Below are 13318 nucleotides of genomic sequence, written 5' to 3'. Positions count from 1 at the left end.
CATGATGATGGTCAGTGTGAAATACTGGGGTTGGAGATTTTTTTAATATCTGATAATACTTAATGCCATGTTTTTATTATTGCAGGATGAAGAAGATTCTTTTGTTATGAAGGCCATCATTCATGCCATAAATGATGACAATGTTCCAGGTTTGCAGCACCTTTTAGGGTCCTTGGCAAACTATGATGTAAATCAGCCAAATAAGGTAAAATATGCTTTTTTTTTTTAAATGAACTTCCTGTTTATATTGTATTAAATAAATACCCTACACTAAAAAAAAAAAAAAAAATTATTTATTTTAATAGTAAAAAAGCAAAGTCAGAATATTTTGCCCCTATAAGGGATAATGAAGGGTAATTTGTTGCAAATCACAAGGAGAAGGCAACTGTACTAAATGCAATATTCTCCTCTGTGTTTACTATGGAAAAGGAGGGGTATAGTAATCATGACTGTTTCATTAGTAATGCATCACAGGATGTATCCTTATGGCTTACAGACACCAGTGTCTGAAAAAGACTTGAAAAGCAAAATGCAAATAAATCACTAGGCCTGGATGGTTTACACCCGAGAGTCCTTAAAGTGGAGTTCCACCCTAATTTAATACTTCCATCTTCTCGCTCCAGGTCACCTGAAAAAGAAATGGATAATCGCATATTTTTTTTTTTTTTTTTACTTACCTCGTAGCGAAGAAAAAATACTTACCTTACTTCCTCCTTCCTCGGCCGCGGCCCGTCGTCACTTCCTGGCTCTGCAATGATTCCTGGGAGCTGAACGTCATAGCTCCCAGGAATCATTGCACCTGCACCGGCCCCGACGTCAGTTCCGGGTCGCGCGCGTCATCCCCTTCTAAACAGCTTCTGGGCATGCCCAGAAGCTGTGGAGGGATGACGCGCGCGACCCGGAAGTGACGGCGGGGCCGGCGCAGGGCATCGTGGGACCGAAGAAGGCGGAAGAAGACGCCAAAGGGGATCTCGCTGGCTTCAAGCTGCCCACATCTGAGATGGCAGCGCTGGACAAGACGTTTTCAAGGTAAGTATTTGTCCAAACAGGTAAGTGCAACCCGGGACAGATCAGAGGCTAGCCATTGTGGAATGTACTAGCCCTGACTGTCCCGGGGGTATTTAAAAAAAAAAAAAAAAAAAAATCCAGGGTGGAACTCCGCTTTAAAGAACTTAGTCAAGTAATAGCCAGACCGTTGTTCCTAACTTTTATAGACAGCATACTGACAGGAATGATACCAATGGATTGGCCAAGGTCTGACATGGTACCAATATTAAAAAAATGTTAGAGACATGGACATGTAAACTGTAGACCAGCAAGTCCAACATCGATAGTATGTTAACTTTTGGAGGGAATGATAAATTATTATATCCAAGATTTCACTAATGAATACAGTAGCATTAGTAGTAATTAGCATGGATTTACTAAAAGTTGTTCTTGCTAAACTAATTTGTTAACATTCTATGAGGAAGTGAGCTGCCATCTACATAAGGGAAGGCCAGTGGATGTGGTGTACCTGGATTTTGCAAAAGCATTCAATGCAGTTCCCCACAAATGCTTAATTAAAAAAACTGAGGTCCGTAAGCATAGACCATAGGGTTTGTACTTGTATAGAAAATTGGTTACAGGAGCGCGTCCAAAAGGGTGGGGATAAATAGCGAGTACTCCGACTAGTCTGGAGTGGCAAGTGGGCTATCTCAGGACTCTGTCCTGGGACCAATTCTGTTTACTTTATTCATAAATGATATAGAGGATGGGATAATTGGCTCAATCTCCGTGTTTGCGGATGGTACAAAGCTAAGCAGGGCAATAACCTCTCAGCAGGTATCGAGGATGGAAAAAGATCTGGGGGTCCTTGTAGATGACAGACTCAGCAACTGTAATGTCAAACTGCAGAAAGCAAAGCTAGCAGACTAGTGGCATGCATAAAAAAGGGTATTTACTCAAGAGATAAAACTATAATCCTGCCACTTTATAAAACTCTGGTTCGGCCACATCTGAAGTGGTCTGTCCAGTTCTGGTCACCAATCCTCAGAAAGGATGTGCTGGAGAGAGTCCAGTGAAGGGCAACAAAGTTAAGAAGGAGACTGGATGACCTCCTCGACTACAATCATTGCACTGGAGATGAGACGTTCGAGAGGAGATAGCGATCTACTAATACCACAATGGCGATTCCAGCATAGGGAGTATAAGTAGACATGAGGCCACTCCATGAAATTGGAAGAGAAGCAGTTTAACCTTAAACTGGATAGGTTTTTTTTTTTCACTGTTAGGGCAATAACTCGCTTCCACAATCGGTGGTGTCAGTGGGAAGTATTAACAGTTTCAAAAAACTCTTAGATGGGCATCTTAACAAGCACAATATACAGGGATATGGGATATGATTTCCTTTTTACTTTGACATGAACACACACAGGTTGAACTGGATGGACTAGTGTCTTTATTCAACCTTACCAACTATGTAACGGTCTGTCCTCCCTATGAGAGTGGTTAAACACAAGATCACATCCATTATCACAATCCACCCAATAACATGAACTTTTTGTTAGTTTGACTCTAAAATATAGTAGTACTCAATCCTATTGTTGGGATGCATCCTGCCTCAGGAATGGGGAATACTAGGGGTACTAGGTTTGAATGACTTCATATCCCTGCTTTGAGGACCTGTTGACACCTTGGTTTGCATTGCTTCTGTTAACACACATACTTAGGATGTGAAAGGGTCATTAGAGTTTTCCTTTTTAAAACACACTATACTGTAGCACATGTACAAGCCACATGAGAAAAAAAAATTAGATTTCTTTTTTAAATGAATTTTCATAAAGTAATAATTGTTTGCACAAAAACAGCTATAAGGGAGTAAGCCAAAAGTACATATTTGCAGTTTTTTTTTTTTTTTTTAGGTCGATGACTACAAAGTATTAAAACAAGAGCAGGGACTTCCATGTAACTAGCACCTCCAGAAGAAGAGGTCTGCAATGGCAGCCTCCATATTTTTCATAGCAGGTTTACTTTAGGTTAACAACCACCTAGACTTTATATAGTAAAAGTTCATAATCTTTGTTTACATCTGTTAGAAGCCAAGGTAGATTTCTCAGCTCATCTCTGGAGAAAAAGGGATAAAATTAGATACGTTTCCCTGTTCAATCAGCTAGCCACCTAATTATACTGTCCAAATCCTTAGTGGGGCTTTAACTGGCCATGTAGGTATTTGCTGCAAAACATACCTAATTTTAGGTCTATTATATTTAGCCCTTAGAAATGACAATTGTGGAGCAAGTTTGTGATGTAGAGTGCAGTTTTCTCATTTCTTTGCATGGTTTGTTTTTCAGCATGGCACTCCTCCACTATTAATTGCTGCAGGCTGTGGAAACATTCAAATGCTGGAGTTACTGATTAAACGTGGGGCACACATTGATGTGATGGATAAGGTCTGTATAGTTTTACAAAAAATGTGTTCTTCAAATTTACCCTTGAATAAAGGCAGTATGGCTGTGTGTGTCGAATTAGTTTCCCCTTATTGAGACTAAAACTGTTGTTTTTTTCCATATTCGCTTAGGCTGGATCTAATGCACTTTATTGGGCCTCTCGCCACGGTCATGTTGAGACATTGAAATTCCTCCATCAAAATAATTGTCCCCTGGATGTTAAGGATAAGGTATAATTTCTGATTAACAAATTGTTCCAGTTATTTTATTTAATGAGTAGTGTGGATGTTTTAAATGCTCACTTCAGATTCTACAGTAGTACTAAACTGTCAGCAAGTGTAATCCTAACATCTACCATGTGCTCCTTCTATTGTTTCTGGTGTAGAGAGTTGGAATCTCAACTACATGTACACTAGACTGGAAATAATATTGTAACCTATTTGTTCAGATATGATGGTGTTTGAAAAGGGTTAGTATAGGTCCTGGCGCTCGGCAACGATACCCCTTGAACTGTTTAGAGCAAAATTGACTTGGCTGATGATTAATGAAAGTTTATCGGCTGTGTTGAACGATAGGGTAAAGCTGTTTGAGAAGGTTTGGCACCCATGGCTACGATATTTGGAGGGAGACCCCCGGACCGACTTGGGTTGATTGGTGCCCCTTGGGCTTCTTGGGTCTCTCTGGAGATGGAATAGGGTGGGACATGCACTCCCCCTGGGGGTGGCCCCCTAATTACATCAGCTGGGCTTTTATGCAGTGATTCTGGGTTACCCATCCCACCCCTCTTTCCCTATCTCTCCTTCTCTCTCTTACTTTTCTTTCCTTTATCTCTCTTTCCTTTCCCCCCTCATGTGTTACCTTAATGGTCCCTCTGTGGGGACGTTGGTTAATAGCGGCTGTCAGGCCTGAGCTTGGGGGTCCCCCCAACCCCCCTACTCTATTTTCTCTTAAGATGGTGTAAGGTCGGGATGTTTGGGGTGGGCGGGGTGGGGGGGGTGGGTGCATTCTGTGTTTGATTTTATCATGCTTACCCATATCCCCACATTGCATTATTGTGTTTCCAGCGGCTTGTTGTTTTCTTGTTGTTTTTTTTTTTCCCCTCTTTTCTACTTGTATTGTTGTATTTTATTATGAAAACTTCTAATAAAAATTATTGAACTAAAGAAAAGGGTTAGTATAGTTACCCAATTGCACTAAAGCATATGTCATGGCAAAAAAAAAAAAAATAATAATAATAATTTTTAGTACATTTCTGCAATACTAGCACATTTCTAATGTTTTATTCCCTTAAACTCACTGCAAGTACGTAAAAATAACTGTTCATTTGCCAGAAATATGGCGTGCCCTGCCTTTTCTTTGACATGACATCACAATGTACTTTGAGCTCTAAATTCCTAAGATTATGGTATCAGCCCTGCTTACTTCATTTCTGAAGAATTGCAAACAACACAGACCTCACAACTTTTCCAAAACCCCTTCTTGTACACAGGCAGAGGGCATAGGAAGTTATTAGCTCACAAGAGTTCTGGCAAATTTGCTGATACTTTTTGTACTTATTGAACATAGATGCCAAAACACTTTGAATGGTATATTTGGAGACCAAAAGGGTGCAGATAAGTTCATTGTTAGGGTTTACATGCTGTGGGGATTAGCTCAAGTGTGGATCACCTACCCTAGGAAAAGGGCAGTCTAAACGGCGGGTCTTTTCTTAAGTCTGACTTGTAGCCAGCTTTATATAAAAGGTTTAGCGATCGACCGATTATCGGTGGGGCCGATATTCACTTTTTTTGAATTATCGGTCAAAAACTTGCCGATATGGCCGATAATGCTTCAAGTGGTTGTACCGGAGTGATGCATCACTTCCGGTTACTGGAGCCTTAGGCCCCTTTCACATGAATGATCCGATCAGATCCACCTGTCAGTTTTTTAGGCGGATCTGATCGGATCCTCCATGCATTCCTAAGGGGCAGCGGATGTCAGCGGAGACATGTCCGCTAACACCCGCTGCCATCCGCTTCCGATCCTGTCTGTGAAATCCGGATGGATGGAAACCCAATTTTACATCCGTCCAGGGGATCGGATTGGATGAGAGCGGACAGGCGGTCCACTCTCATCCGATTCCCCATAGAGAGCAGCGGGGCTCTGACACCTCCCTCTCCGCACACAGTGTGGAGACAGAGCTGTCATCCGCCTGCTCAGCGGGGATCTGCGGATCAATCCCCACTGAGCAGAGAAGGGTCCGCACCGCACAGTGGACCGTGTGAAAGGACCATTAAAGGCGCCAGATTTAAATAAAAATGACAGTATTCAAAACAGCAAAACTTGGCATTTTGAATGCTGTTAATTGCAGAGGAGGAGTTTGGGGTCTAATAGACCCCAGATCCCTCCATAAAGAGTACCTGTCACTGCCTATTCCTTGTGACACCAATAAATGTGATTAAAAAAAAAAAAAAAAAAAATTAAAAGGACAGTGTAAAAATAAAAACTTTAAATGTACAGAATGTTGGCATCTAATTTCGGCTATCGGCCTGAAGGGTGACCGGAAAATCGGCATCGTCCCTGAAAAAACGATATTGGTCGATCCCTAAAAAGGTTTCATAAAAACAAACAAAACAAAGTAAATCCTTGCCATCCAGGCACTAACTAAACATTACAGGTTCCTACCTCACAGGTGAAGTGCTTCTCCCAGTCACCAACCGAAAACAAACCTTTTGCAAACCTTTTCCTTTCTCTTATAGACCAATGTCCACATGCAGCTCTCTCCGGCATTCGCTTCCCTGAGTCCCAGGCCAGAGCAACCTCTTGCTCCAGTCCTTCCTTATTTAAACCACCTGCTGGTGGTCACCAGTGGAGCGCAAAATCTGATTTGGAACTCGCACTGCCAAGGTTTCCCGGAAAACATGGACCGGATTCCACCTTAGTTTCCTACATACAAACGCATGCGAGGTGACACACAGTGCCCATTAATCACTTCGCCTTTCCCGCTGTCACAATGCAAACTTTAGGTTGATGGCCCCACCTTTAAAGTGCACTTTGGACATATTCTTAGAAAGCAGTGAAAAGGCTTTAAAAAACAAGCCATGACAGCTCTAGCTTCTTGTAATGTGAGGTAATTTAAACTTAAACCCCTGGCAAATAAAACATCATCCTTTGCAGTGTGACTGTGCATGCACTGCAGTGGTTAATTGCTCGTTTATATCTAGGAGAGGAATCTATTTGCCCAATCCTCTGCTCCTCCCTGCAGCTAGATTGGTCTCTGTAGCTTCTGCACCCCCGCATTCTCACTGTTAGGGTCCTGACGTCCTCAAGACCAGAACAGGGTGCAATGCTCTACTCTGGACATGAGGATGCCGAGGGACAGTCCACCACCAAATTGTGGGGGAGCGCCGTGTGCCAAGGGAGTGGAAGATCAGGTAAATAAAACTGTTTCTCTTCTCCACTGGACAAAATGAGCTATTAAACCATTTATTCACAGATTTACTGCAAGGGATAACTTTTTATCTGGCTGGAGTTGGGCTTTAAAGATTACAACAAAAACTATTTGGTTTCAGTCAGTTTTAACAGGTTAGTGCCCTTTCACAGGGGCCTTGTCTGTTCCAATCCGCAAGAGATCAGTGAACAGATTCCTTGCTGAATTAGAGCAAAACGGTACAGTATTTTCCACCCGGACCATAACAAACTCATGTTAGGCCTACGGGGGCAGTTGGTTGTAAAAGGGGGCATGTCTTTTTACATCCTTTAACTTCCAATTCGTCATATTATTAGGCCTGAAAGAATTAGAAAGGATGCACACCTTTTTCCATTTTTTTTTTTCTTCAGACCTAGACGGACTTGAAGGCAAAATGCATGTCTATTTACATCTGCCTCTTCTTAGACTTACATGAAATATCTCCTGCAGTAGAAAGTATTAGGAAAAAGAAAAGGTTTTCAGTGCCTTTTTTGTGAAAAATGAAGATAAACTTCTCCAAGCTGCCTATAGCTGCAGAGGTGAATTAGGGCTTGTGTTAAAGTTGTTTACTGCTTGTCCAGAGTATGTAAATACTTTACTATGTTTATTCTGGTCACAGGTCACTTTAAGAGGGTGTAATTGGTGCATCCAAAAACTGAAACAATGCTGGAAAATTGCTGACATTTATGTGTATTCTATCAACTGTATATTTTTGGTTTTTGTTGTGCTACAATAATAATTACCAAATTTTGTTGAAGATAAGCAGTTTTTACAGAACAATAAATGGGAAGGAAAAAGGTAACATTTAAAGTAAGGTGGAAACTGTAGGTACACACACAAACCTTGGTCATCCATATCCTTCTCCTTATCTTAGCTTGCACACATGCCTTTTTTCTTCTATGACAAAGTCAATAATTACTTTTCTCTGTATGCTATGCAAATGCTTACCAGTGCAATGCTCTTGAGTGGTTTGTACCTGCTGATATTGTACAGTTCACAGGCAACATGATTGGGCTTCATTTCTAAGGCAGTGTAAAGGCAGTAAGTCACAGAAATCAAATTTCATGCTTATTGATCTTGAGTACAGTAAACTGAAATCTGATTATGAACTGCAATGGTTTGTAGTACAATACTGTACAGATACAAAAGAAGCTTGCAGGGTTTTCTTTTTCATAGAAAGTTAAAAAGGAAATGCACATTTTTTTTTTCTTTTTAACATTTTCTGACTTTTTTTTATATTGTAGTCTGGGGAAACTGCCCTGCATGTCGCAGCTCGCTATGGCCATGTGGAGGTCATCCAGTATTTGTGCAGTATTGGATCAAATCCAGACATTCAGGACAAGGTATGTATGGGTTTCTAGATGGTATTAGTAGTGTAAATATCCAAATTTAACGTATTGCTTGCTTCTGTTACATACAGTATATACACTGCTCAAAAAAAAATTAAAGGAACGCTTTGAAAACGCATCAGCTTTCAATGGGGAAAAATATCACGCTGGTTATCTATACTAATATGGACTGGGTAATGTGTTAGGAACAAAAGAATGCCACATTGTTTGATGAAAATGAAAATTAGCAACCTACAGAGGGCTGGATTCAAAGACACCCCGAAAATCAAAGTGAAAAAATGATGCAGCAGGCTAGTCTTATTTTGCTGAAATTTAATTGCAGCAACTCAAAATGGTACTCAGTAGTTTGTATGGCCACCAAGTGCTTGTATGTATACCTGAGAACGTTGGGGCAAGCTCCTAATGAGATGACGGATGGTGTCCTTGGGTATGTCCTCCCAGATCTGGACTAGGGCATCACTAAGCTCCTTAACAGACTGATATGCAACCTGGCGGGATCGGATGGACTGTAACATAATGTTCCAGAGGTGTTCTATTGAATTCAGCTCAGACGAGCGTGGGGGCCATTCAATGCTATCAATTCCTTTATCCTCCAGAAACTGTCTGAATACTCTCGCCACATGAGGCCAACATTGTGCACCAGGAGGAACCCAGGACCCACTACACCAGCGTAGGGTTTGAACATTGGTCCAAGGATTTCATCCCGATACCTAATGACAGTCAGGGTGCCATTGTGTAGCCTGCAGAGGTCTGTGCATCCCTCCATGGATATGCCTCCCCAGACCATCACTGATCCACCACCAAACTGGTCATGCTAAACGATGATACAGGCAGCATAACATTCTCCATGGCTTCTCCAGACCCTTTTACGTCTGTCACATGTGCTCAGGGTGAACCTGCACTCACCTGTGAAAAGCACAGGGCACCAATGGCAGACCTGCCAATTCTGATATTTTAATGGCAAATGCCAATTGAGCTCCATGGTGTCGGGCAATGAGCACAGGGCCCACTAGAGGATGTCTGGCCCTCAGGCCACCCTCATAAAGCCTGATTGTTTGGTCAGAGACATTCATACCATTGGCCTGCTGGAAGTCATTTTGTAGGGCTCTGGCAGTGCTCACCCTGTTCCTCCTTGCACAAAGGAGCAGATACCGGTCCTGCTGATGGGTTAAAAACCTTCTATGACCCTGTCCAGCTCTCCTAGGGTAACTGCCTGTCTCCTGGAATATCCTCCATGCTCTTGAGACTGTGCTGGGAGACACAGCAAACCTGCCTTTGGCACGTATTGATGTGCCATCCTGGAGAAGTTGTATTGGCTGTGCAATCTCTATAGGGTCCAAGTATTGCCTCATGCTACCAGTAGTGACACTAATCTTAGCCAAATGCAAAACTAGTGAAAAACGGTCAGAAAAGATGAGTTGGAAAAAAATGTCAGTGGCCTCCACCTGTAAAACCATTCCTGTTTTTGAAGGTTGTCTCATTGTTGCCCATCTAGTTCACCTGTTAATTTCAATAACACCAAAGCAGCTGAAACTGATTAACATTCCCTCTGCTACTTAACTGACCTGATCAATATTCCAGGACTTTAATTGACCTGATGCTATACTCTGATTAAAAAGTGTTCCTTTATTTCTTTTTTGAGCAGTGTGTGTGTGTGTGTGTGTGTGTATATATATATATATATATATATATATATATATATATATATATATATATAATGGAATAAAAAAAAAACAGTCTTTTCCAACAACATAGAGTTAATTTAAATAAGCGTTTTTCTTGTCTAGTTGCCTGCCTTGCACAATGTAATCTGTCACTATGTATTTCACTTCTTGTTGTCAAGGAGGCTTTCCTTCTTGGATATTTTCCACTTCTTAACTGTGTGACGTGTGTGTGTTATGGCACCCCAACGCACTTTTAGCTGCTTTAGCAATGGCTCACGAACAGTGCTTTGAGTGGGAGACACAAGCTTTTTCCGTGACACACTATGAATAAGAGTTAATGTCTTTATATGCATGAAAGAGGCACAGGGGACAAAAAGGTTTCCACACAAATGGATCAGTTATATGGTGTCGCAGGGAGTTTTTATGTTAGAAAAATAATAAGCTCCTTGGATTTTGTACAATGCCTGCAAAGGTGTGTTCATAACGCATACCTATGTGTAACCTCAGCATTTTGTTTCTTTTTACTTAACACAGTGCTAAGTTTTTACCAATATAAAGTGCAGGACTAGTACACCGGCTGCCATTTATATGTATTAAATTAACTGTTAATAACGCTCTCTGCTTTTTTGATAATTTCCTGTGGATTGGATAGCTAATAATTTGCAATGTAATATGATGATCCGCAGCATCTATGTATTTAAAGTGTATGTGGAGTCAGTATTTTTATTTTTTAATTTTAGAAAGCACAAGGATGAGTTGGAACCCCCCTCAGGTTTTTTACTGTTATTCAGGGCTCCATTAGAGCGATTGACCTTTAATTGGTTCTAAATCCATTAAGGTTTTTTACCTTAATGGATTCTATGCATTAAGGTAAAAAACCTTCTCTGCTCCAGGATCCCCCTAGCTTCCCTTATCTTTACCTGAGCCTAATTGGATCCAGCGATGTGCAGGAGAGCAGTGGCTTTCGCTGCTGTCTCCCTCTTCATTGGGCAGATTAAGGCCCCTTTCACATATACAGTCCGTTCAGTTCATCAGTTCAGTCACGTTAAATGTATCAGTTTTTCATCCGTTTTTCATCCATTTTGCATCAGTTTTTCATCTGTTTTTCATCTGTTTTTCATCCGTTTTTCATCCGTTTTTCGTCAGTTGTTATCCGTTTTTCATCCGTTTTTCATCAGTTGTTATCCGTTTTTCATCCGTTGTCATCAGTTGACATCAGTTTTTCATCCGTTGTCATCCGTTGTCATCAGTTGACATCAGTTTTTCATCCGTTGTCATCCGTTTTTCGTCCGATCCGTTTTTTTGACGGATGAAAAATAGGGCATTCATCCGTTCAAAAAAACGGACATTGACGGAAGTGGATGAAAACGGATGTTAACTGATGATCATCAGTTGTCATCCGTTTTTACATAGAGATGCATTGATGTCCGTTTTTCATCCGTCAACGGATGGATGAAAAACGGACAAACGGACAGCATGTGTGAAAGGGGCCTAATAGCAGCGGGAGCCATTGGTCCCAGCTTCTTTCAATCAACTCCAGTGACGAGGGAGTGGGGGCGGGGCCGGGTCTTGCTGTCTGTGTCAATGGACGCAGCGGCGGGGCTCAGGAGCGAGCATGCACGAGTGTCCCCATGGGAGGCGGCTTCCTGTGGGGGCACTGGACAGATAGGAGGGGCCAGGAGCGCCAGCAGGAGACCTGAAAAGAGGTGGTTTGGGGCCTCTCTGCAGTTCTATTGCACAGAGCAGTTAAGTATAGACATGTTTGGTAAAAAAAAAATGTTCCTTTACAATCACTTTACATTTCTGGTCTGCTTGCAAGATTTTAACAGATGAGAAAAAAACTGTAACAGGAACAGAAATTAAAATCTAACAGGGGTTCAAGCTGTCCTCTATTAAAAAGAATAAAATAAGTTTCTATTTGATATTTTTCATAACTTCTTGTCTGGTAAAATTTCAGCAGGTCAATAAGTAAGGCTAAATCTCAGTAATTGAGCCTTGAACAGCAGTAGAAATCGGACAAGGGTCCTAAAAATTTCCCACTCTACCCAAAACTAAAAAAAAAAAAAAAAAATGTTTAGATTGGAAAGGTTACACTTTACATATTGGTGTACAAACTAGTTTCATGGCAGATGACTGCTATTTCTTTCAGCATACTGAATGGGGTTGATTTACTAAAGCTGGATAGTGCAACATCTGGTACAGCTGTGCATGATAGCCAATCAGCTTTTAACTTCAACTTATTCCAAAACCTGGAAGCTAAATGATTTCCATGCAGAGCTGAACCCAGATTTTGCACACTCCAGTTTTAGTAAATCAGCCCTATAGTGTTCAGCTCAAGAGCTTTCTGATCTTAATAGCATTATATTGCCAAGACACACAGTTAAGGGCTTATTAACACAAGTGTTGCCCTCCTGAAGAGTGGTCCATGGTGGATTTCTTTTCAAAGGGCGTTTGACAGGCAATGAAGAAGGAATATGTTGCCTCATTACCACTCGTTTTTATTCCTAAAAGCCTGCACCACCATTTCCCTGGCTCCACTCATTTGAATGGGTTGCAGTTCACCGGATACGATGGGGGGGGGGGGGTATTTTTACTGTGCTGGGATGCAAAGCATCATGCTGCAGTGTATATACCCCTATACGGCTGCGTTTGCAGCTTGGTGGGGTGTGACAAAAAAGTAGATTAATCGCCAACAGCAAGTGGAAGTACAGGCAAAACCTAACTAAAGCCTAGTACACACAGACAGAAAAACGTACCAAAAATACCTCTTTCAAAGCGATTGTACGATAATCTGATCGTTAGTACACCACTTTTGAGAGGACAGGTTGTGCAAAATGATCCAATGAGATAAGCACGAAAACAATTTTCGTACGATACCAGATCGTACAATTTTCATTTTCAGTACAGTATTTGTCCAAAAATACACCACAACACATTACATCACTTCCAAATTTTCATTCTATCGTACGAGAATTTTCATAACTTTAGTAACCACTTCATTTTCGATGGGACACAAGAATGCAAAAAAAAAAAAAGCGGATGATCATTCGTCCGATAGTCTCATCATGTGTACCAGGCTTAACTCTGAACCTACACCTGGCCACATTCTAAGCCTAATCTATCTAGCCCTGTAAAGAAAAAAAACACTATACTTACCTGTTCTGCAGCCGCTCTGGTCTGGTCTCCACCGGCACCCTCTGTGTACAGAAGACAGCCGACAATGGCTGGGAGGGAACGTCATCCATAGAGTTACTGAGGGGCTTCCGTTGTCGGCTGCCTCGCTTGCACCCGCCTCCAAACTGAAGCTGTCACTAACAGCTCAGCATGAGACTGGACTGGAGTGGCTGCAGAAAAGGTAAGTATAATGTTTTATTTTCTTTACAGGGCTACAAAGATTAAATTTAGAATGCGGCTGAGAGTAGGTTTTGC

At 41.5% G+C, this 13318-nt stretch overlaps 1 protein-coding gene across 1 annotated transcript in view; it reads left to right on the top strand.

Annotated features, from left to right (window-relative positions):
* DAPK1 (death associated protein kinase 1) overlaps positions 1-13318 on the top strand; it is a 257141-nt gene that overhangs the window by 177763 nt on the left and 66060 nt on the right. Inside the window, exons 12-15 of the mRNA XM_082258253.1 lie at positions 86-205; positions 3333-3431; positions 3560-3658; positions 8121-8219. Coding sequence (XP_082114379.1) covers positions 86-205; positions 3333-3431; positions 3560-3658; positions 8121-8219 — 417 coding nt within the window. The remainder of the gene's footprint in view (positions 1-85; positions 206-3332; positions 3432-3559; positions 3659-8120; positions 8220-13318) is intronic.

Source organism: Pelophylax lessonae (assembly GCF_965119305.1).
Source record: "Pelophylax lessonae genome assembly, chromosome: 1".
NCBI lineage: Eukaryota > Metazoa > Chordata > Amphibia > Anura > Ranidae > Pelophylax > Pelophylax lessonae.
This window is presented reverse-complemented; position numbering and strand designations above follow the sequence as displayed.